General features: G+C 39.2%; 1 protein-coding gene across 9 annotated transcripts; it reads right to left on the reverse strand.

Moving 5' to 3' along the window:
* Positions 1-722: 722 nt before the first annotated feature.
* Cbll1 (Cbl proto-oncogene like 1) lies at positions 723-16749 on the reverse strand. Of its 9 annotated transcripts, none has more exons than XM_051175111.1 (6): positions 16421-16749; positions 11440-11598; positions 7579-7676; positions 7182-7265; positions 6130-6203; positions 723-4185 (listed from the first exon to the last, which is right to left on the reverse strand). In XM_051175111.1, the coding sequence occupies exons 1-6, from the start codon at positions 16464-16466 to the stop codon at positions 3150-3152; spliced, it is 1497 nt and encodes a 498-aa protein (XP_051031068.1). In that variant the 5' UTR covers positions 16467-16749; the 3' UTR covers positions 723-3149. The 9 variants fall into 9 exon arrangements, with proteins under 9 accessions (XP_051031068.1, XP_051031067.1, XP_051031066.1 ...); XM_051175110.1 differs by having other exon boundaries at positions 7579-7679; XM_051175109.1 differs by having other exon boundaries at positions 11431-11598; positions 16421-16748.
* Positions 16750-20187: the final 3438 nt, after the last annotated feature.

Here is a 20187-nt window from a genome sequence, read left to right on the forward strand (position 1 = left end):
GGAAAATTGAAAGGTTTTCAAACCCAAGTCAGTTTTTATTAGGGGTACTGGCTTATCTAGTACTCCTCTCTAAGCTTAGTACAGCTAGCATTGCTCTACTAGCTTGTACAAGTATTCTAACAAGCAAATTCTGTGTGGTGCCTAGGTCAGATTTTAACATTATAAACCAGTGAATAAAAATAAATTCATTTCAATCAGAATACAGTACATTTGAGTATAACTGTTAAACCTCGTTTAATATCAATCTGGTAACTTGATGACCAATCTGAAAAACATTTGTTTTAGGTACTTACAATTATCACATACTGTTGATGATAAATTATCTGAAACAGAAATGAAGGTCTTTTCTAAAACCTGTATGACGCTCTTTAAGCAGTTGTGTATGCCTCACACAACAAACAGCCACTACTTAAGAATTATAAACACTCCAATCTTTTCTATTTATATTTCCATTATGTCTGGCTAGTATTTACACAATTGTCAACAAGTAGCTTTTACAGGAAAAATGAGAACAGCTCTTTACAATCTTAGAAATGGATCTTTTCCCAAATACTGAAAAGTACTCACATACTCTGACCAAATATGCTAAACAAGTACACCAGCCAACTTTTTGGTTTTAAGCATTTAAAAAGTGAATCTAATTTTAGCATGGAGCTAGGAAAATTTCTGCAGTCTCCCCAAACGTGTAGTCATTAGGTTAAAAACTCATCTCAGCAAAAGTGTTTATGCTTCCATTTTATTGTTTTAAAGAATTGAACTGTCACCTCAGTAGTCTTAAAAGCAATTAATGAAACATACATACATTTAGACTTTGTCCATCATAGATTCAAAGGCTTCCCTGAAATGCACTGGGATTCACAACTTTTTCCAAGAACAGAAAGACAACAGCAATCCTGGCATCTGTCTACCCACCCACCCTCATTCAAACAATTAGCTGATGAATTCAAGTCTAACATTTAAAAATTTCGTCTATTACAGACATTTATCTGACCTGCCTCCCAGGTCAGTTATTAACATAACTGAAATTGTTTAAATCCTACAAGAATTGCCCTAATGTGGGATTTTTTTTTTTTCATGATACTAATTTTTTTGGTCCAAAATACAGGCGAAGTGGTTTCTTACCACAACCAACACCCCAGTAAATCTTAACACAAGAGCTTCTCGTGAACAGGCAGGAAGCTCTTACATGAATCTGGCTATTTTCTAATTACATGAAAGTTATTTGGATTTTAACAGTAAAATTTAAATAGCTCCTAAACAGGTACGAAAAGGAATCAAGTTTGCACCAATAGAGCCCCTACAGTGATACGATAGAAACACTCCACCATGTCACACTATTTCACTCCCATGCTTCTAATAACAAAAATTTCTCACTAGAAATAGTGCATGAGCAAACCAGATTCTCAAACTGCTATATGGGGTGGGGGGGGTGGTGGGGGGGGTATATCACTTGCTCAAGAAAAACTGCATTAGTTATTTTTGGCCAGCCAAGGCTGAAATGGCATTTATATTATTTCCTACTTCAGTGCAAAGTTCAGAAATGCTTTTGCATCTGATCATCCAACATGAGAATGCTCCTGTACCTGACAGAATAAAATTGTGAATTACCAATCAGTATATCCTTTGTCAAAAACCAATGTTCTAAATTTATATACTACAAACTATCTAATAAATGCTATCTGCATACTACACACCATGTTTATATTATGCACCATTTTAAGGGGGAAGAAAAGTTTCACCAGGGTTTAGTCAAGTCAGAGGATATATAAGATAATATCCTAAGATGTTGACTTATACATAGGAAAGCTGTCTAGACAGAGTGGTCATCTTCAATGGACTGTAACAAGCCCCTATAATGCAAACACTGGCTCCCAAGGCACCTTACACTGGCACTGAAATTCACACCTAATTATTACTTTTCTTCTGTCCAATTCAAAATCATCTGGTTGTCTTCACTATTGATTCCCATACAATGTTAAAATGCTTCACAAAGAAAAAAAGCAAGAAAGGATAGTTATAAAATTTTCAACTTAGAGGAAAAGCTCACCACAGCAATGAAACCTGAGTAAATGCTAGTTTGTGGTTTTACAAGAAAACACCCTTTGCTAATACATTAGTCAAATTCTTCTACAGCACTCAAGTTGCAGTTTATAAACCCATAAACAAGAACATACTAAAGCACAGAACCAAACTACTATGAAGAAATGCGGATTTAAATAAAGAAAATGTGGATTTAAATAAAGCCTAGTCAGCCTTAAATATGTAAGTTAACAGAGTGAACACAGAACACATTTCATCCAAATAACACCATTCCAACAATCCTATAAAGTGATATAATTTAAGATTAAGTGTGAATTATGTAATTCTAACCACTCAGGAAAAACCACCAATGAGAACAGTATCTCATTAGCAGCTTAGAGCCTGGAAAGCCAGTCATTTTCCTAATGACTAGAATGTCTTGGGACATGTTAAACAACTATACCATTACAGGAATTTGGATGCATTTTGGCGTTCCTGAGGCAGTCTAAAGACGAAAAGGAATCCAAGTGAAGTGCACTACATAATTAATACCCCTTGAAGTTTCAGTGCCTAAAATGTGAAGTAATTCCCCATCATATAACAGTTTGCCTGCTAACAATTTTAGTAGATGTTTACTTTTAGGACTTTAACTTTGGAAAATTAGTGGTAAAACATATGGTTTAAAAAAATTATGTGGCTGTACTTAGCTTTACATAAAAACAGCATTTTTACAATCATCTTGAAATTTAATCCTTATATAGGTTAACAAACTGCATCACAAGAAAAACTAAACATTGGGTTTAATAAAAGCAGTATTTTTAAAAATGGAACAGTGAAAAAAAATTTCAAATTTTTTACAAATGGTCATTTCTGGGTCAATTTACCACAGCAAAGTAACAGTTGCTAAAATACAGTTGTGCTCAACCGAGCCATGTATCTGCACTACTGTATAGTATTTGAAAGCAATCCTAAGGTCAAGATTTAAAACCATTTTAAGGGACAAGACTCTGTGTTTTATAGCCACCTCATGAGAGGTATTTTTTTTCCTTCCCCCAGCAGTCAAAGCTCAATTAAAAGATTGACTAATTTAATCTTTTTCCTTGTTATATCTTCAGTTCAAAACAGCATTATCACTGGTAATATGGTCTGTATCTTGTTTGATCTGGATGATGTGGTCCAGGTAGTGGGGTTTGAGAAGGTGGGCCCTGCATTCGTGGAGGTGGTGGCGGCCCTCGTGGTGCAGGCCATATACCAGGACTCATTCCTCCTGGTTGTGTAAATGGAGGGCTCAGAGTTCCTTGATCTTCAGTAAACTGGGGTAAAGAGTTAGGATTGTAATGGTGAGGGGGGGGTGCAGTTACAGGTGGACCACCATGCTGAGGTGGGGGGGGTCCTGGAGGAGGATGATTCATATAAGGTGGCATCTGGGCAATAATATGTCCAGGGGGAGGAGTTATTGGTGGTGGAGCAGAGGTCATTGGTGGAGGAGGAGCTTGGCTATATACCAAGTGAGGAGTACCTGCAGCCTGGGGAGGGTGTGGCATTGGATGGCTTATTGGTGGTGGAGGAGGAGGGGGTGGTGCATAGTGCTGCTGTGGAGGCATAATATGATGAGGGTGAGTCACCACTGGCTGGCCCTGGTACTCGGGGTGGTGGTGAGCAGGTGCTGGGGCAGGAGGTGGTGGTTCTCTAGCACCTGAACTTGAGTCGTCCTGAATAGGGACAGTTATTAAATTGCTGTGCTTTCTTGTTGAAATACGGAAGGTTTCCTGACTGACAGGACGAGGTGGAGGTGGGGCCATGGATAATTCTGCCGGAGGAGCACGGATATCCTCGTGTGGCTGATTATAGTGCTCGTGTGGCACATGCTGCAAAGGAGGTGGTGGCATCATGATGTGCTGCTTCGGAGGAATATGGCTCATATGATGCTTGTCTGGTGGCATTATGAACCGATCGGGGATGTCGGCTGGTGGTGGGGCAATAGGAGGATGGACATTCTCAAGTGAAGCACGGGTAACAGGCTTTCCAGCTCTCATATGGCGATGGTTGATGTGAGCCTGTAAGTCTCTCTGAGACAGGTATGTTCTCTTGCAACCTTGAACAATGCTACACATGAAGAGAGAGCCTCGTGTACACTGTTCAATCCGCTGCACAGGATCACTACAGCTGAACAGGAAGGGAAAAGTCGATTAACAAAAAGCAGAATACAAAAGAGCAAATTTATTTTAACCTTTTGACTTACTTTAAAAATGGTACATATTTGCAAAAGCTGGAAAAAGAGTATTTATTGTTAGTGAATCTTTAATCTTCTCTATTTGTCTCATACACTAATCATTAGCATTTCTACCAACCTGAGATATTTTTACCTCAGAACTGTGAATTATACCACCAAAGAGAATGTCTTAAGAGACCTTCTAGATCCCAAAACTTAGAACTCAGCAATTTTCTCTACCTATACTATGATCTGTATCCATGAATAGTAAGGGATCTGCCAAGTTCAGCTATCTCTGCCCACCCTCACTGTAGAGCTACTGCTTCTGATGCTAGTGTGCTTCTCCTTTGTGACCATTTTGCACATTTCTTGCTTTTCCACATCTAATTCACTATTACAGAAACATCTCCATGTTAAATAGGTTAAGGTCTTGTCTTTTGGAATATGCTTAAAAGCAGTAATATATACTACCTATACTAATTCTGGTTGCTAACTTCACTTCCTGAACTGGGTCTAAACAGGCTTCTCTCTAGATAGCTTAAGACTACATAAGTGAGGTACATAACGGAAGACAGTTTCCTGAAAATTATTTTGCTTTTAAACATTAATATTAGGACATATGTGGAAAAAACAGAAAAACCTTTAATGTTCACTACAAGTAATGTTTCATCACATTTCAGTCCTTTATCTTAATGGAACAAGCACATTTGCTATGTAATTTTAAAGTGAATGTACACTGGGCTGAGAAATAGGCATTAGAGAAAACACCCACCACAGGCTATAATACATACATATTTCCAATTTCATATTCTTCTGCCTTATAAGTCTACAGAGCTATTCTTTTAACACAGTATATATTTTATAATCTGTAACTTAAAAACCCCAGCAAAATATGCCAAGAAAATCAGTTATTACTGGGTTATAACAAACCATCCCTTTATTTCCTAGCAATGTCCATTTTCAACACCATAAGGGGAAAATCTTTGCTTATATATAGTTGCTCATATCTTCATTAGGAACCAATACAATGCTCGGGGTACTTTAAAGTATGAGTTTAAAGAGAAGCTGAGAAGCTTCAAGCTAATCCAAGAAGTTTCACTTCGTTTTTCTCAAGGCTTCCTTATCAGGGGTTCTAAATTAATATAAATTCCATTTTATTCTAGAGCCATCCTAAAACAGACACTGTGACGCATAACTCTGAGTCTTATCATAATGTTATATCACTTAAAGACATATGTTTTGTATATAGAAAGAACTTACATAGGCATAGTGTTTATTATATGCCAGAGTCTACTGTTCCATCTATCTATGTAGTTATCCTCATTTAATCTTAAAAATAACCCACCCAGGGAGCATACAGATGTAAAACCCAGCTTATATTAAATAGCTAAGAAATAGCAAAACTTGAACCCAAGAATTCCAACCCTGGGGCCAGCAGGGGCCAACCCTGATAATCCAAATTCTATCCCCAGAACACATGTAAAATTGGAAGAAGAGAACTGACTCCACAAAGTGGCCTTTTGACTGCCACATATGCTCATACTTCCACACATCATTCACACACAATTAGCAATTAAAAAAAAAAAATGTTAATTCTGATTTTAGAAAAACACTGTTCTTAATCACCAACCATACTATACTTGCTTCTGTATCCCACTCAAACAAACAAAACAATGGTTCTGGTTTCCAACACGGTTCCTATGTGCCAAAGAGAGCTCACCGTTTTAGCTACTCGGAATGGCTAACAATGCTTAGCTCTATTTGCAGAGAAGGCTAAGACCGACATAGCCAGCAGCACATCTATTGCATCCTTATCTATTTTCATCACTCAGGACATTTAAACCCAGCTTGCTTACAAGCCACTACTATTAGATAATATAAAGATGACCATAGCTTACCCTGGGCACATCTTATCTCCCTTTTTTTCATGTAAAATAGCACAGTCATAGCAAAAGACATGCTTGCATGGAATCTGTAGACAAAAACACCATAGTTAGGCATCCTAGAACAACTTAAGAGTATTTCAGTAACAGAACAATGATCTACTGACAGAAATCACACAGGAATTATTTAAATGAGAACTTATGTCTATACACCAGTAGCAGCTAACATGTTTGTTTGATTGATATTGTTTTCCCCTGAGGCAGGGTTTCTCTGTATAGCCCTGGCTGTCCTGTATCTCACTCTGGAAACCAGGCTGGCCTCAAACTCAAGAGATCTGCTTGCCTCTGACTCTGAGTACTGGGATTAAAGGTAGGCACACGTTTTTGAAAATGTTTTTTAAAACTTTGGCTCTTTTCCCAATAAATAAATATGTACATCTGCTACATATTTTGGAGACAGTATTTTACAAGTACCTCAGAGATTGGCCTTAAGCTCTGATGTATCTGAGACAGGATCCCTCTGCCTCAACCTTCAGAGTGCTAGGATTACCAGATCGCCTGGCACCTACTTTTATTTTCAGATAGTTATGTGAACTTATCAATGTTGAATAGAATCCCTGCAAGTTAAAAGTTCATGAAAAATACTAAATGTGTTTTATCTTACTGTGTTTCTCCTGAAACTATTCCAAAACAGTAAAGAATAACTATATTAAATACATAGCATTATAAAACTTTCCTTAGGCCAGGCGTTGGTGGTGCATGCCTTGAATCCCAGCACTTGGGAGGCAGAGGCAGGCGGATCTCTGAGAGTTCAAGGCCAGCCTGGTCTACAGAGCTAGTTCCAGGACAGGCTCCAAAGCAATACAGAGAAACCCTATCTCAAAAAAAAAACAAACAAACAAACAAACAAAAGAAAAAACAAAAACAAACAAAAAAACTTTCCTTAGCTTCTTTGTACATACTATGCTTTAAAATTAGTTATAAGAAATAGTAAGTTCTATTTTAGAATCCCACCTATATACATATGTATATGTCCATATACAAAACTATACTTTCTTTGTACTTACCATTCTCCCATAGACTTTAATAGGCAATCCACACTTGTCACAGAAATGAACTGGAGTATCATCCTTTTCACCTAAGATGTTTATCTGTTGAAATGATAATTAAAATTTCCTCTTTAAGCAATTCTGAAAATTGTACTTATCAATTCACACAGTGAAATGGTCAAAATTTTATAGCAGTTGTTACTACAAACAGAAATAAAAGCTGCTGAGCGTAACCCCATTTGCTTATTCTCCTACAATAGTAGCCTACTGATTTTAATTGATTTACTTATAAATTACCTCAAACTTTATTTTGGGAAATGTAGAAATAAGCAAGTGGGCTTATGTGAGATAAGTTATAGACATACTAAAAATTTTTATCAGTACTTAACGCTTCTTTTTTTATTTTTAGTTATACCTTAAAATCCCAAAAGAGGTGTCCTGGAAATCTTCGCTGATTTCCAAAGAGTTCACCTCCTTTACAGTCATACCGTTGTTCTTCATTATAATCAAATCCTTCTGAGAGAAAAAAAGTTGTTACATTTTGCAACTTCAAAATTCATTGGTAAAGTGTATTTACATGACAAAATAGACCTACTTATTGACAACGTTCCTGATAACTTTCAAAGGTCTAAGAACATGAAAATCAAAACTAGTTTAAAATGCCAACTGGCCCTGGTGATCATCTAGTCCATCTCTATCTAATACTTTACAGAGGATGATATGCAGTGTATATAGAAACCACCACATAAACTTAGTGTCAGAGCCAAGAACAGACCCATGAAAGTCTCTTACTCAGGGCTCTTTATCAACTCCACATACATCTCTATTATAAAACTCCACCAATTACCATCATGTTTACTGCCCAAATTTTAAAGATACTATCATCATCTATTCCAAAGCACTTACAAAAGTGGTCTTAGGCTACAAGAGACTGATTTGATTGCCAAAGGATTAAATGAATTCTCAGACTTTTAATGACACCCCAACCCAAAGTGAGAATGGTTTCAGAAATAACAGATGAATACACTTGATCCTTTTAGCTAAAGCCTCTCCCTAGTCAACAACCCAAACTGCAAGAAGCAAAATACTTACCAGTATCCGGTCATTTAGAGCATATATGAAGAGACACTATGAAGATCAAATATGGGCTAAATATCTCTAGTCTAATTGAAAAGTTGATGGCAAGCCTCTCATCTCAAGCAAAACAACACAAAACCAATGAACAGTCTGATGGGAAGTCCGTACCTAAGTAAAGCTAAAAAGACAAAAATACTACTGGGCAGTGGTGGCACACACCTTTAATCCCAGCACTTCAAAGGCAGAGGCAGGTCCATCTCTGAGTTCAAGGCCACCCTGGGTCTACAGAGCAAGTTCCAGGCCAGACATGGCTACACAGAGAAACCCTGTCTCATAAAATCAAATAAATAAAGAAAGAAGTAATTAAATAAATCTAAGGTGTCAAGGTTTTTTTCGCCTTAGAGCTCATAAGCACACGTTTTGTGCACAGCTACTAATGTGCACACACAGATCCAGACACAGAAAGTCAAGCCAGTTTTTAAAGTTGATACAGCAATACACTTTTTTTTTTTGTTTGTTTGTTTTTCAAGTGCTGGAATTAAAGGCATGCATAGCCATCACCAGGCTACATTACACCTTTTAATTAATCCCAACAAAACTATATAGTTTAAAGCCATGGTGTTCTTGTGAATGATAACTGAGTGCCCTAAGCTCTTACATGACCCTTTTAAACTTCATAAAAAAAAACTGGGGTCATTAAAATTCAAGCTAAGGAAATTCAGCATGCCAAACCCAGAAAATTACTGAGGTCAGTGGTCTAGGGAAACATGGCACACATGATCACTTTTTGGAGTGGCACAAGCTGTTCTCTTATCATTAAGCATGTACTTACAGTTATCACACTTGCACCCAAAACTCCATTTTGATTAACTTTAGAACAAGACAATATTTTTTTAAATTCAAAAATTATCTTTCAGTTCAGTTTGCTCTTTAATAAGAGCAATAGTAGTTCCCTATAAAAGAGGCTGTATGGCTTTGGGATATGGGTTTAATGTCTTAAGGAAAATGCTGTGGAACAATCTTCATACACATGGTAAATATGTGTTGCTCTCATTATTAATACAATGGCTAGATAGGATTTTTCAGGGCAGAGAGAATGTTGGGAAGAAGGGTGGAGTCAGAGGAGTTGCTGGAAGCAGGACATGCAAAAGAGGTAAGTAAAAGCCACAGCCTCAGGACAGCACATAAATAGAAATGGGTTAATTTAAGTTGTAAGAGCTAGTTAGCAATCAGCCCGGGGTATTGGCTGAGCTTTTATAATTAATAATAAGTCCTGTAGTAGTTATTTGGGAACCAGCAGTCCCAATGAAAAATTCTGCCTATAGAAGACATATAGAAGGGGGAATTTGGCTTCTTTGCACTGTGATTATAAAAAGTATATTATGTGCAGTTAAAAAATAATTTACAAAAGGTCAGCATGGGTGGGGAAGCCCAGATTACAATAGTGCAGCAGCCACCTTTACGCATGCAGAGCATGTACTGTATCACTGAGCACATCCCAACTCACTATTGTGATTTATAACATCCAACTTCAAATCTACTACCTTGGTAAGGAGAGAAAACTTACAGTAGAATAAGTTACAACGAAAGTAATTTGGTTCCCAAAAGAGACAGATCATAAGAACAGATTTTTAGGATTAAGACAAGTCCTTCTAGAATTTGAATGTATGCTAATAGCAAGATTTCTGGAAGGAAAAGACAGATTACCCAGTATTTGGGAAACTGGTGAATTGTTCTGAGGTAAAAATTAAAAAAGCAAGACCTCACTTAAAAAAAAAAAAAAGAAAGAAAATACATATCCATAAATGTTCCAAAACGTGGAATAAACTGTTGCTATAAAAGGTCACACAGCACAAATATTAGGCTTTCTAGGTCACATCAGTGTATTCTATTCTGCCGTGATAGTGGGAAAGCAGCTATGGGCAATAATCAACTGAATGCTAACTTTACTTTTTTTTTTTAAAGGAACCAAATTTAACCTGTAGGCCAGTTTGCTGACTTCTAATAAATGGGAAGACAGGAAAGTGAAACAGCAAACTCTAGTTAAGACTACCTAGAATGTTCGAATTCTTTACAGTAATGTTTTTACATAAAATTCAAAAGACATTTATCACTGCCACTTTTACAAAGAACTCAAAAATTAAGAGCTAGGCACCAATCAAAAATAGATGATGGAAATCAGACAAGAAATGGCATCCATACACTTAAGTTTCTGTCATGGGACACAGTGGCTCCTGTCTCAGAAGGCTGAGGCAGCAAGATTTGCTCAAGGACAAGGATGGAGACCCTGTCTCAAAAAAAAATTTAATAATAAGAATAATGGTTGTGTGTGAGTGTAAACCAACAAACCCTTTCTGAAGAGTAACTGAGCAGGAATTGATAAATTCTAAAGTGTACAAATCAGGTCTTTAAAAAGTTCCTTTTTGATTTATTGTGTTCATGATATGGAGGGGTAGGTGGGTTTGGACATGTGACACAGTGTGCCAGTGGGGGTCAGAAAACAACTTCTGGATGTCAGTTCTCATCTTCCTCTTTTACATTAGCTCTAGGGATTGACATGTCACCAGGTTTATGCGGCAATTGCTCTCACCCACTAACCTTGACATCCTTCAAGTTTTTAATGTTCATACTACAACAGTTACAGCAAAACAACCAGAAAAAAAAGTTTAAACACCTGAAAGTATTCATTTGTTTGCAACAGGGTCTGGTATCAAACTACAATTGACCAATCAATCTTCCTGCGTTAGCTTCCTAAGTATTGGGAATGCTGGCATGGGCCACCATAAGTGGCTAAATCCCCCCTCCACCCACCTTAATACTTTAGTTTTTTTTCTAGACAAAGTTTCTGTATAGCCCTGGAACTCACTGTCTAGACCAGGATGACCTCAAACTCAGAGATCCACCTGGCTCTGCCTCCCTAGTGCTGGGACTGAAGGTGTGGGCCATCATCACAGCATCATAATGTCTTAACAGACATTAGCTTTGGAAAGGACTGTGAAAACAAATTTTACTTTTAATGTAATAATCTGCAATATTGATTAGATTCTTTGAAAAAGGAGAAAAAAAATAGAAAATAAAGTGTAAGGTTCAAATTTTTAAAACATGTTTAAGTAAATAAAATCAAGTAGATTAAATGGTGCACTCAGATAAAACACAACTGCTAAAGGCCATACATAGTTCAACAAGTTACCTTCATCACCTGGTGGGGCCTTTGCAGGCATCCTACTAATAGTCCTTTGAGTTCGAGGGGCAGGTTTAACTTTGTTGGCTTGTTTAGAGATGAGTTTTATAGGAATTCTTCTGCGAACATCAAGACCACCCAAGGATCCAGAACTATTAGTGCCTTGTAACTCATTGTCTATAATGAATGGAATAGAAGAAATTGTAATTTCTTTCACTTTTCTTTTTGAAAATTATTCTACAAATATAAAGATAAAATCAACATCAAAACAATAAATTAAAGAGCTTTGTTCTGATTTTAAATATCAGACTGACCTAAGTGTAACTGCTAATATTCTTCATTTGGGGTAAACCTTTAATGCACTGCTTTTGGTTACCCTTTTATGAGACATGGAACTCTTTCGAGGTTGATAAAAGTTACAGAAGTTTCATCTCCTTCTAGAACTTTGAACAATAAAAATTCCCATTATGTTTCCCAGAAACATACACATTTTAAAAATGCTCAGCAATTAAGAGCACTAGCCACTCTTCCAGAGGACCAGGATTCAATTCTCAGCACCCATATGGCAGCTAGTAACTGCCTGTAACTGACATCCTTATATCAAAGCACATGAAATAATTTAAAAAATAAAATAAAAATGCAAGAAAAAACCTGACATATATTGTAATAATTTTTAACTACAAAGGAGAAAAAACAAAATTGCCTCTATATATGTATCTAATTATTAATCCTGCAAAGTACCCACTTGGTAAACAGTAAACTTACATAAAGACAATCAATAAAATTAGAAATCCAACCTCAATCTGCTATCTGGTGTGTGTGCATGCACATGTGTGGGCGGTGGAGCCACAGTGGATATGTGCAGGTCACAAGACAACTGTGAGAGTTGGTTCTCTCCCAGACACCATGAGGCCCAGATGTTGAATTCCAGTCCTTGGTAGGTAGCAAGTCTTTCTTTAGCTGCTAAGCCATCTTGCTGGTCTATGCATGTATTGGTTTTAAAGAGGTAATTATTCCTTTAAGCACAACATTGTTTTCTAAAAAGTATTCAAGGGAGCTACAAAAATTATACCATTTAATAGAATGCAGTGGATTATTTGTATCCTAACATTTCTAGAGACATGGCTAACAGGTATCCTTAGTTAAAAGGTCAACACTGCAATAGAAAACTGTAATTTAGACTTAGGTCTCAACAACTGACACTCTCTAGTCTTTAAAAATCGTATCTACAAATAATAGGTACATTATTTCACAGGAGTGACTCATATTGAACTTTATGTTTCCAAGTACATAAAGATACGTAACACAAAATATTCAATTTTACTTTAAGACAAAAAAGAAGTGCTTAAAAACAGGAAATAGAAATGTAACTTTAAAATTGTAATATTTCAAACACAGATTACTGAATAAAGATCCTGCAAGAATTACAATCAAGACTTATAGCCCAAATGTCCACATTAAATTCGTTAAAGCCAAATGTAATTCAAAATGGGTCTCAATGATTAAGCATCTATCTACTTTCCACTATTTTAACAGCAACCCCCTCTTAAAATTTTTCATGAAGAGGATTATATGAATAGCTACAATCTTGAATAAAAGAAACCCAATTTAATCAACCTTCAAGACTGCACTATAATTGAATGAATGTCTGTTAACTAATTTCAGCACTCTTCACTGCATTTGCTTATCCATACAGAAGTACCTACCAGCTATAGACATATGACACATGATCCTTTTCCCTTGCATATAAACCAAGTTGTTGCCCTTCAGATATCAAAAGATTCTTAGTGGTATTACCTTTGTGAATGAAAATAGCACACTGTATGTGAACTTTTCAACCACCTCACACAACGGAGCTCTCCACTATTTGAACAGTCTAGCAAGAGCCCGATGTTTCTTTTGTTCAAAATTTTATTTTTATTTCATGTGCATTCATGTTTTGCCTGCATGTATGTCTGGGTGAAGGTGTCAGAATCTTTGAAACTAGAGTATGCCAACTGGGTGCTGGGAACTGAACCTGGGTCTTCTGGAAGAGCAGCCAGTGCTCTTAACTGCTGAGCCATCTCTCCAGCCCCAAAGGTTGTCACTTTAAGTCTGAGGCAAACAGTAGCTTTAAGAAACAGCAGTCTCTACAGAGTTCCAGGACAGCCAGGGCTACACAGAGAAACCCTGTCTCAAAAACACCAACCCCCCCCCCAAAAAAGGGAGGGATTTACAAGACTCTAGATCCTTTGACATTAAAATCATTATTCTGAGAAGCCTATCCAGTCAGAAAACGTCGACTAACTAGCTAACTGGCACTTTCTTGATTTGCCAAAGGCTCTGTGATTCAAATAGTTTTCAAATTTGTATCTAGCCTTGTGAAAGTTTTGTCTTTAGCTTAGTTTGATTTTTTTTCCCCCTCTCAAAATGTGCAGCAATTAACACTGAAGAATTAAGGCGACTGCCTCATAAGTAATTTAAAACCTAGAAAAGTCAATGTTAAGCAGAAAAGCTAGCTGTCTGAAAACTTTTTCTTTTTAATCTAGCTAATTAGTGATAATTTCATGTTAGAATGATTTTTATCTCTCCAGGCAACCTTTAACTAATAACTTAGGAATGGGATATTTTCATGAGAAACTCAGTTTTTTCTCATTTCTCTCACATACTTCCACAAACCAATCCACTAGCAGCTGTTGGATTTTCCACCAAAGTATTTATTGTAATTGCCCACTGTCTGTGCCCACCCCAACTTTATCCCCCACAGTGTAGCCGGGGGCTTTCACTGAGATACACTTTCCCTACACTGAACCTCCCTCTGGTTATTCCTGTTCTTCCTTCCTACACTAATCTCTAAAGAAGAGCTGAGATTATTTTTAAAATATTATACTCCTAGTTTTATTTAATTGCTTTATAGCCACTTAAAATTAAACCGTTTACCATGATTCTCAAAGTCCTGAACAAGGTAACCGGTTTTCTTTCTCTTCTCAACTTGGGCTCTTCCTCTTGCTAACTAGACCACAGACATCTGGCCTTCTCGGCATCTCATCATTCCAAAAGCACTTTTCCCTGGCAGTCTCTGAAATTTCCATAAGCACCTTTTTTCTTAAAGTACTCACCACAATCTGTAAGCGGTTTTTAAAAAAGAAACCAACCATCCTGCCTCTTTTGATGGAATGTAAACTCGAAGGCAAGGACACAGTCCTATTGTTTACCAGCCCATGATTCTATCTCCAAGCCTACAAGTATCTGCATGCAATTATGTAATTACGCAGTTATTTGAAGACTTGAGGGCATTTCCTTCAATTCTTTAAAAAAGAAAGAGAGAGAGAGAGAGAGAAGCCGTTCCTCCTGCTTGTCTGTATGTCTGAAACACTCAAAGCCACATGCACTCATTCAATAACTAAGAACAAAAAGACGAGGCCAGCAGAAACAAAGTTTGAAGCCACTATTACTTGGAATATTCGATGGTAATATCTTGGTCTTAATTTGTTTTTTGTATATGTCCCCCAAAGATGCAAAAGGACCACGGCCGAAGATAGGGGCAGCTTTGGGTTTAGAAAAGATGCTCGGCTTATCACTTCGAAACCTACATCCGACTCTCTTCTCTAACCTCTAGTCCGTGAAAACCCAGAGACAATTAATTAACCACAGGGGGTGACCGCTGCAGCAGCTACCCGAAGCCGGGAGGCAGCAGGAAGTCTCCAATCCACTCTCGCCCAGCGTCCAGACGCTTCTACAATTCCGAAAGTGGAAACCACCAGCCTATTATATATAAGCGCAGGGCAACCGGAATGAGAAGAAGGGGAGAACAAACAAACAACAACAACAACAAAGCCGGCACGCTCCCGTTCCCGACAAGCCTGCGCTGCGCAGCCAGTGTCCGGAGAGCGAGCTCAGCAGCACCGCAGCAGTGCTGCCGGTCTCGAGGATGGAGGGAGGCACTGCTCCGCCGGGTAGGCCGGGGAGCAGCAGGCCCAGCCCGGGACCGGATCTGTAAGCTTGCTTCCTCTCCGCCATGTCCCGGCGCAGTGGGGCGAGAGTAGCCCCTTATGCCCGCTGAGCGACCAGTCCCACACGAGCCAAGGGGGCACGAAACCAGGACCCCCACTGCCTCCGCCTCCTTACCAGTGTGATCCATGATTCGGCTCGCAGGGCACAGTGGGAGCGGAAGTGAGTCGCTCCGGAGTCGCAACAAGCGCGTGCGCTCTACCTTCCGGAGCCCAGAGACGGAAGTGCTCCCGGGTCGCTTGCCTAGGCTTCCTTCCCTTGCCGCCGCCACCCGACTCCGAAGAGGGAGTCAGGCATAGCCAGAACTGAGGCAGAGAGAGTGGGGACGCGAGGGCCCCAGTGTCGAGACTGCTAGTGCTCCCTGGGGGAAGGCAGCCTTTAGCGGTATGAAGGACACCTATTGCAGATGGACAGCAATAGGAAGTCGAGGGAAGCGCGGCGGGTAGGTAAGCCGCTGCCCGCCCCTGAGGCGCGAGGCCACCTGGGATTTGTAGTCCGCTGATGCCGGCCGGCCCAGAGCGCAGGCTCGGCCGTTGGTGTGGTCCCACCCCAGCAGGCGGAGTAACGGTTTGGAATGCCCCCCTAGATCCGCCGCCGGGTGTAAGAAAGTGTAAACACGCGCGCTGCGTAGGTGCCCGGGGGAAGCTGAGACCTGGTCCTCATTGTCTAATCATGCTTTGTCCTGTCGAGCCCCAATGCCCACTCGGCACTCGCGTCTTCCCTGGCTCCTACTGAGGTGTCTCAGCTGAAAGGCGTGTGCAATGCGACTAACCACTCGCTTTCTAGAACAACGCCAGGCGCCGCGAACCCCCCGCTAAAACTGGAGGGAGCGCCAGGAGGTCCCCCGTCCGACGGGGACGTCGAACTTCGGTGTGCAGATGGGGTGAAGGAAGGAAGATGAGGACCGAGGGGTGGGGGTGGGGGGGCGCGTTAAGGCTTGGCTGGAAGGGAGAAGTGAGAAAGGGCAGGCCCCGACCTCGGAAGAGAGAGTTACCATAACAGGCGGTACCTAGTTCCAGTTCTTGGTCCCTGGGGTCTGTGGTTGCAGTTTTCATCTTGCTCAGCCAAAACAAAAGAAAGTGTCAGAGGCGGTTGCTGAGGACCTTCAGAGTTCAGAGCATCCCCACCTCGCAGAATTGGCTCATAAGAAGTCTTCCTCCTTCTCCAGCCCTTTGCACTTGAAGCTCTCAGATGAAGAGAAAGGAGCATAATTAGTGGAAAACATCAGTCGGGGAGTCAAGGGATTTGGGCTCTATGGTCGTCCCTTGGTGACGACATCGTTACCTTGGGTTGTTCACGCTTTCAGTGCCAGAGATTCTAGTTCAATAAAACATTGTTTTGTTGGCCTCTTTTAAAAATGTTTTCACAGTACTCATTTCCGAATACAGTATGTGTAGCATTGTATCCTGTGTTGTGACTAACACTGTCAAAATCATAGTGCTCTTTTCAAAGATTCCAACTCTTTGCGGCTTTGTGAACAAGGTTGTAGATGCACTAACAACTAAGGACATTTCTGGATCGATGTCTATTTTTTGTTAAAATGTGAGTTTCTGTACTACTGGGTGGTTTTAGGATGCTTTCCGTTGCTGGTATTCTTGGGGAATGGAGAAGCGTTAAGCACGTGAAGCTAAACTTTCCTCCGATGTCGGTATTATTAAAGTCAGTGAAGAGTCACTCCAGCTTGTTTTACCAACAACAGGAAAGTAAAAGCCTCTTTATTGTTACACAAAAGGCACCATTAGCAAATCAATTTCCACATACCAAAACCTTTTATCTGCAATTGTTTGAAGGAACCATTATCTAAGCAATTCTTAGTCATTCAAAACTTCTGGTTTGCTAGTTAGGTCTGGAGACTAGGTTATGCCAAGGCCTGAGTTCCTTCTATAGAGCAACTTAGATAACAGTCACTATTTTCAAAAGATTACTTCGGACCCCAGGTGCCATTTCTCAGGAATTCGTGCCAAATGAATTCCGCCTTCTGTTGAATCTTTCACTACACTGAGAGTTCTCTAAAAAATAGTACCGATGTGGTTTGGGATTTTTGTTTTTGTTCTTTAAAAAAAAAAAAAAAAAATTGTCTGAACCAAAAGAAACTTGGAACCTTTGGAACCTCTGACTAACTGTGGTGCCTATTAGCATACCACCACACCTGCTAGCCTCCAGACTTCCTCTGTATCACAACCACCTGTGGCTCTTTCACCTTACTGCTGGAAACTTCTCCAGCTCTTGTGCTTCTCTTCCCAGATTCTCTTTACTGTATAACCCAGCTATTTTATATTTTAGCCATGCTCTCTCTTGGCTTTTTTTTTTTTTTTTTTTTTTGTCCTCCCCTCTCTTTTCTTGTGGCTGGGTCCAAACTGTTGGCCATATTTAGTCTACCACTTTCTCTGTTCTGAATGCTCTGAACTCTTTTTCCAGATGCCTCCTCTCTGGCTGTTCTCTCCCTCACGTCTACAACAAAACCCTTCCCCTCGACTTTGGAGGGGCCATGTCCTCACTTTATACATCTGGTGCCGAAACCCTCACTTTGTACAAGAACTTAAGAGTTGCCTGAGAGATAGTTTTTATCAAGGAAATCTTTTTACCCACCCCACCTTCCATCTAACTTAAGATTGATGGAAATACAGATTAATAGTGTCTAGTGCTGCTAGAGGACTAAAATTAGAAAGGGCTTTGAAGTTGTATTAAGACTTTTGACGGTTTTGTCAGTATTTTATGGTGTAAGGAAAATTTGTTGGGGTGTCCAGGCATGGTGGAGCACGTTTGTAAATCCTAGCCCTTGGGAGGCTGAGACAGGAGAAGGCAGCCTGGGTTAATAGTGAGCCCCATCCCAGCAAATAAAAAAGGAGGAAATTTGCCAAAGGCTCACTTCAGTAAAATGTGGACCACTTCCTTGACTCGCCCGTACTTCCATGCACTGCTCCAGCATCTATACTTCCTTCCCTCCTTTATTATAGTGCCATATTGTATCAATGCAGTAGCAGTATGGCAAATTAAATTCTTAAGTTAGATTGTACATAGGCTTACCTGGTACTTTTTAGTTTTTATTTTTTACTAGCTGTAGAAACTACTGTGTTTTCCTGTGACATTCCCATTTCTGTATAATGGACTTTGACCATCCTCACTCCTTCTATTATAATTTCTTCTTCCAGTTACCCCTTCACCTCTCCAATAGTTCTTTTATTTCCATGTCCCTACATTCCACATATGAGAGGAATTCTATAGTACTTATCTTTATGACATTGGTTTTCATTTAACATGATACCCAGTTTCATCCATTTCCTGTAAATTACATGACTTTGTTTTTGTTTATGATTGATTAGTATTCCATGTGTACATGTACTGCATTCTTTAATCTCCCATGTGTTGTTGGACACCTAAGCTGTGTTGGCTAGTGAATATTGCCACAGTAAAAATGGATGTGCATATATCTGTGTGGTAAGATGACTGATTCTTCTAGGCATAGTCCCAGAAGTGATATAGCTGGGTCATGTGGGAATTCTATTGTTTTTTTGAGGAACCTCTATCCAGTTTTTCATAGTAGCTGAACTATTTTACATTCCAAACAGTGGTGTATAAGTTTCCTCCCCTTCTCTTCCCTCCCCAACATATGTTGCTTCTTGTTTTCTTGATACATTCTGACTGGGGAAATTTTCATTTCCCTAATGGCTAAAGATTTTTGAAATTTTTCATTTTATATTTGTATTTATTATATTTATGTGCATGAGTGTATTGCTTGCACATATGTCTCTGCACCATGTACATGCAGTACCCATGGAGGCCAGAAGACAACACCAGAGCTTCTGAGTCTGGAGTTACAAACAGTTGTACGCTACCACGTGGAACCCAGATCCTCTTAACTGCTCTTAACTAGACTTATGCGCTCTTAACTGCTGAACCAGCTCTTTAGTTCCCCAAGTGTTTACTAACCATTTGAAAAGTTCTCTTCAGTTCATTTGCCTCCTTGCTGTTTGTTGTTTTAACGTTTGTTTCACTTTATGTATCCTGGATAACAGTCCCCTTGTCAGGTTAGTTAGAGATTTTCTCCCACACTGTGTTCTCTTGACTCTGGTGATTGCTTTCTTTACTATGCAGCAGCTTTTTAATGTAAGCAATCCCATTTGTCAATTCTCACTCTCATTTCATGAGCTGTTAGAGTCCCATTCTGAAAGTTGTTGTGTGCATCTGTATTTTCCTATAACCATTTCAAGGATTCGGGTCTTAATATTTAAGGCCTGTGGTTGATTTTGAGCTGATTTTTGTTTGGGGCAAGTTTTTCTTCACATGTGTACCATGGCACACAGGCACAAATAAGCATAAAAGAAAAATCATAAAAAGTTTTTTTTGTTGTTTACAACAGTGGTGACCCAAAGTTTATAAATGTGAAAAGTTATTTTAGTGAATAACATGAAGCAACTAGTGTAAGTGTTTTGTTTGAATGTGTATGCATACACAGCGTACATAGTTTTTATGTTTTATTTTGATTAGGTTTGCTTTTTTGAGACAGGATCTTGCCCTGTAGCCCATACTGGACCCAAACTTGACAGTTATCCTGCCTAGCCTCCCAAATGCTGAGACATAGACATTTCCCAACTGGCTTAGCTTAAAGTGTGTATTTTCTTCTTACTGTTAGACCACTAACTTCTGAATCACAAACTAATGACTGTCAAAATACTTTGGTAGCCTTAAGTGGTGTTACCTGCATTCAGGGACACAACTGAGGATTGAGACAGAGTCACTAAACTTTGTAGAGTGACTAAGCTAAACCAGATAAAA

Source organism: Phodopus roborovskii, unplaced genomic scaffold, assembly GCF_943737965.1.
Source record: "Phodopus roborovskii unplaced genomic scaffold, PHOROB, whole genome shotgun sequence".
In the NCBI taxonomy this organism is placed as follows: domain Eukaryota; kingdom Metazoa; phylum Chordata; class Mammalia; order Rodentia; family Cricetidae; genus Phodopus; species Phodopus roborovskii.

Coding starts and splice junctions, on each gene's coding strand:
- Cbll1 (XM_051175108.1), bottom strand. CDS start 16,466: ATGAAAACTGCAACCACAGACCCCAGGGACCAAGAACTGGAACTAG. Junction 11,599..16,420: donor GGACCAAGAACTGGAACTAG/GTACCGCCTGTT, acceptor CATTCATTATAG/ACAATGAGTTACAAGGCACT. Junction 6,204..7,181: donor TTAAAGTCTATGGGAGAATG/GTAAGTACAAAG, acceptor TTTTGTCTACAG/ATTCCATGCAAGCATGTCTT.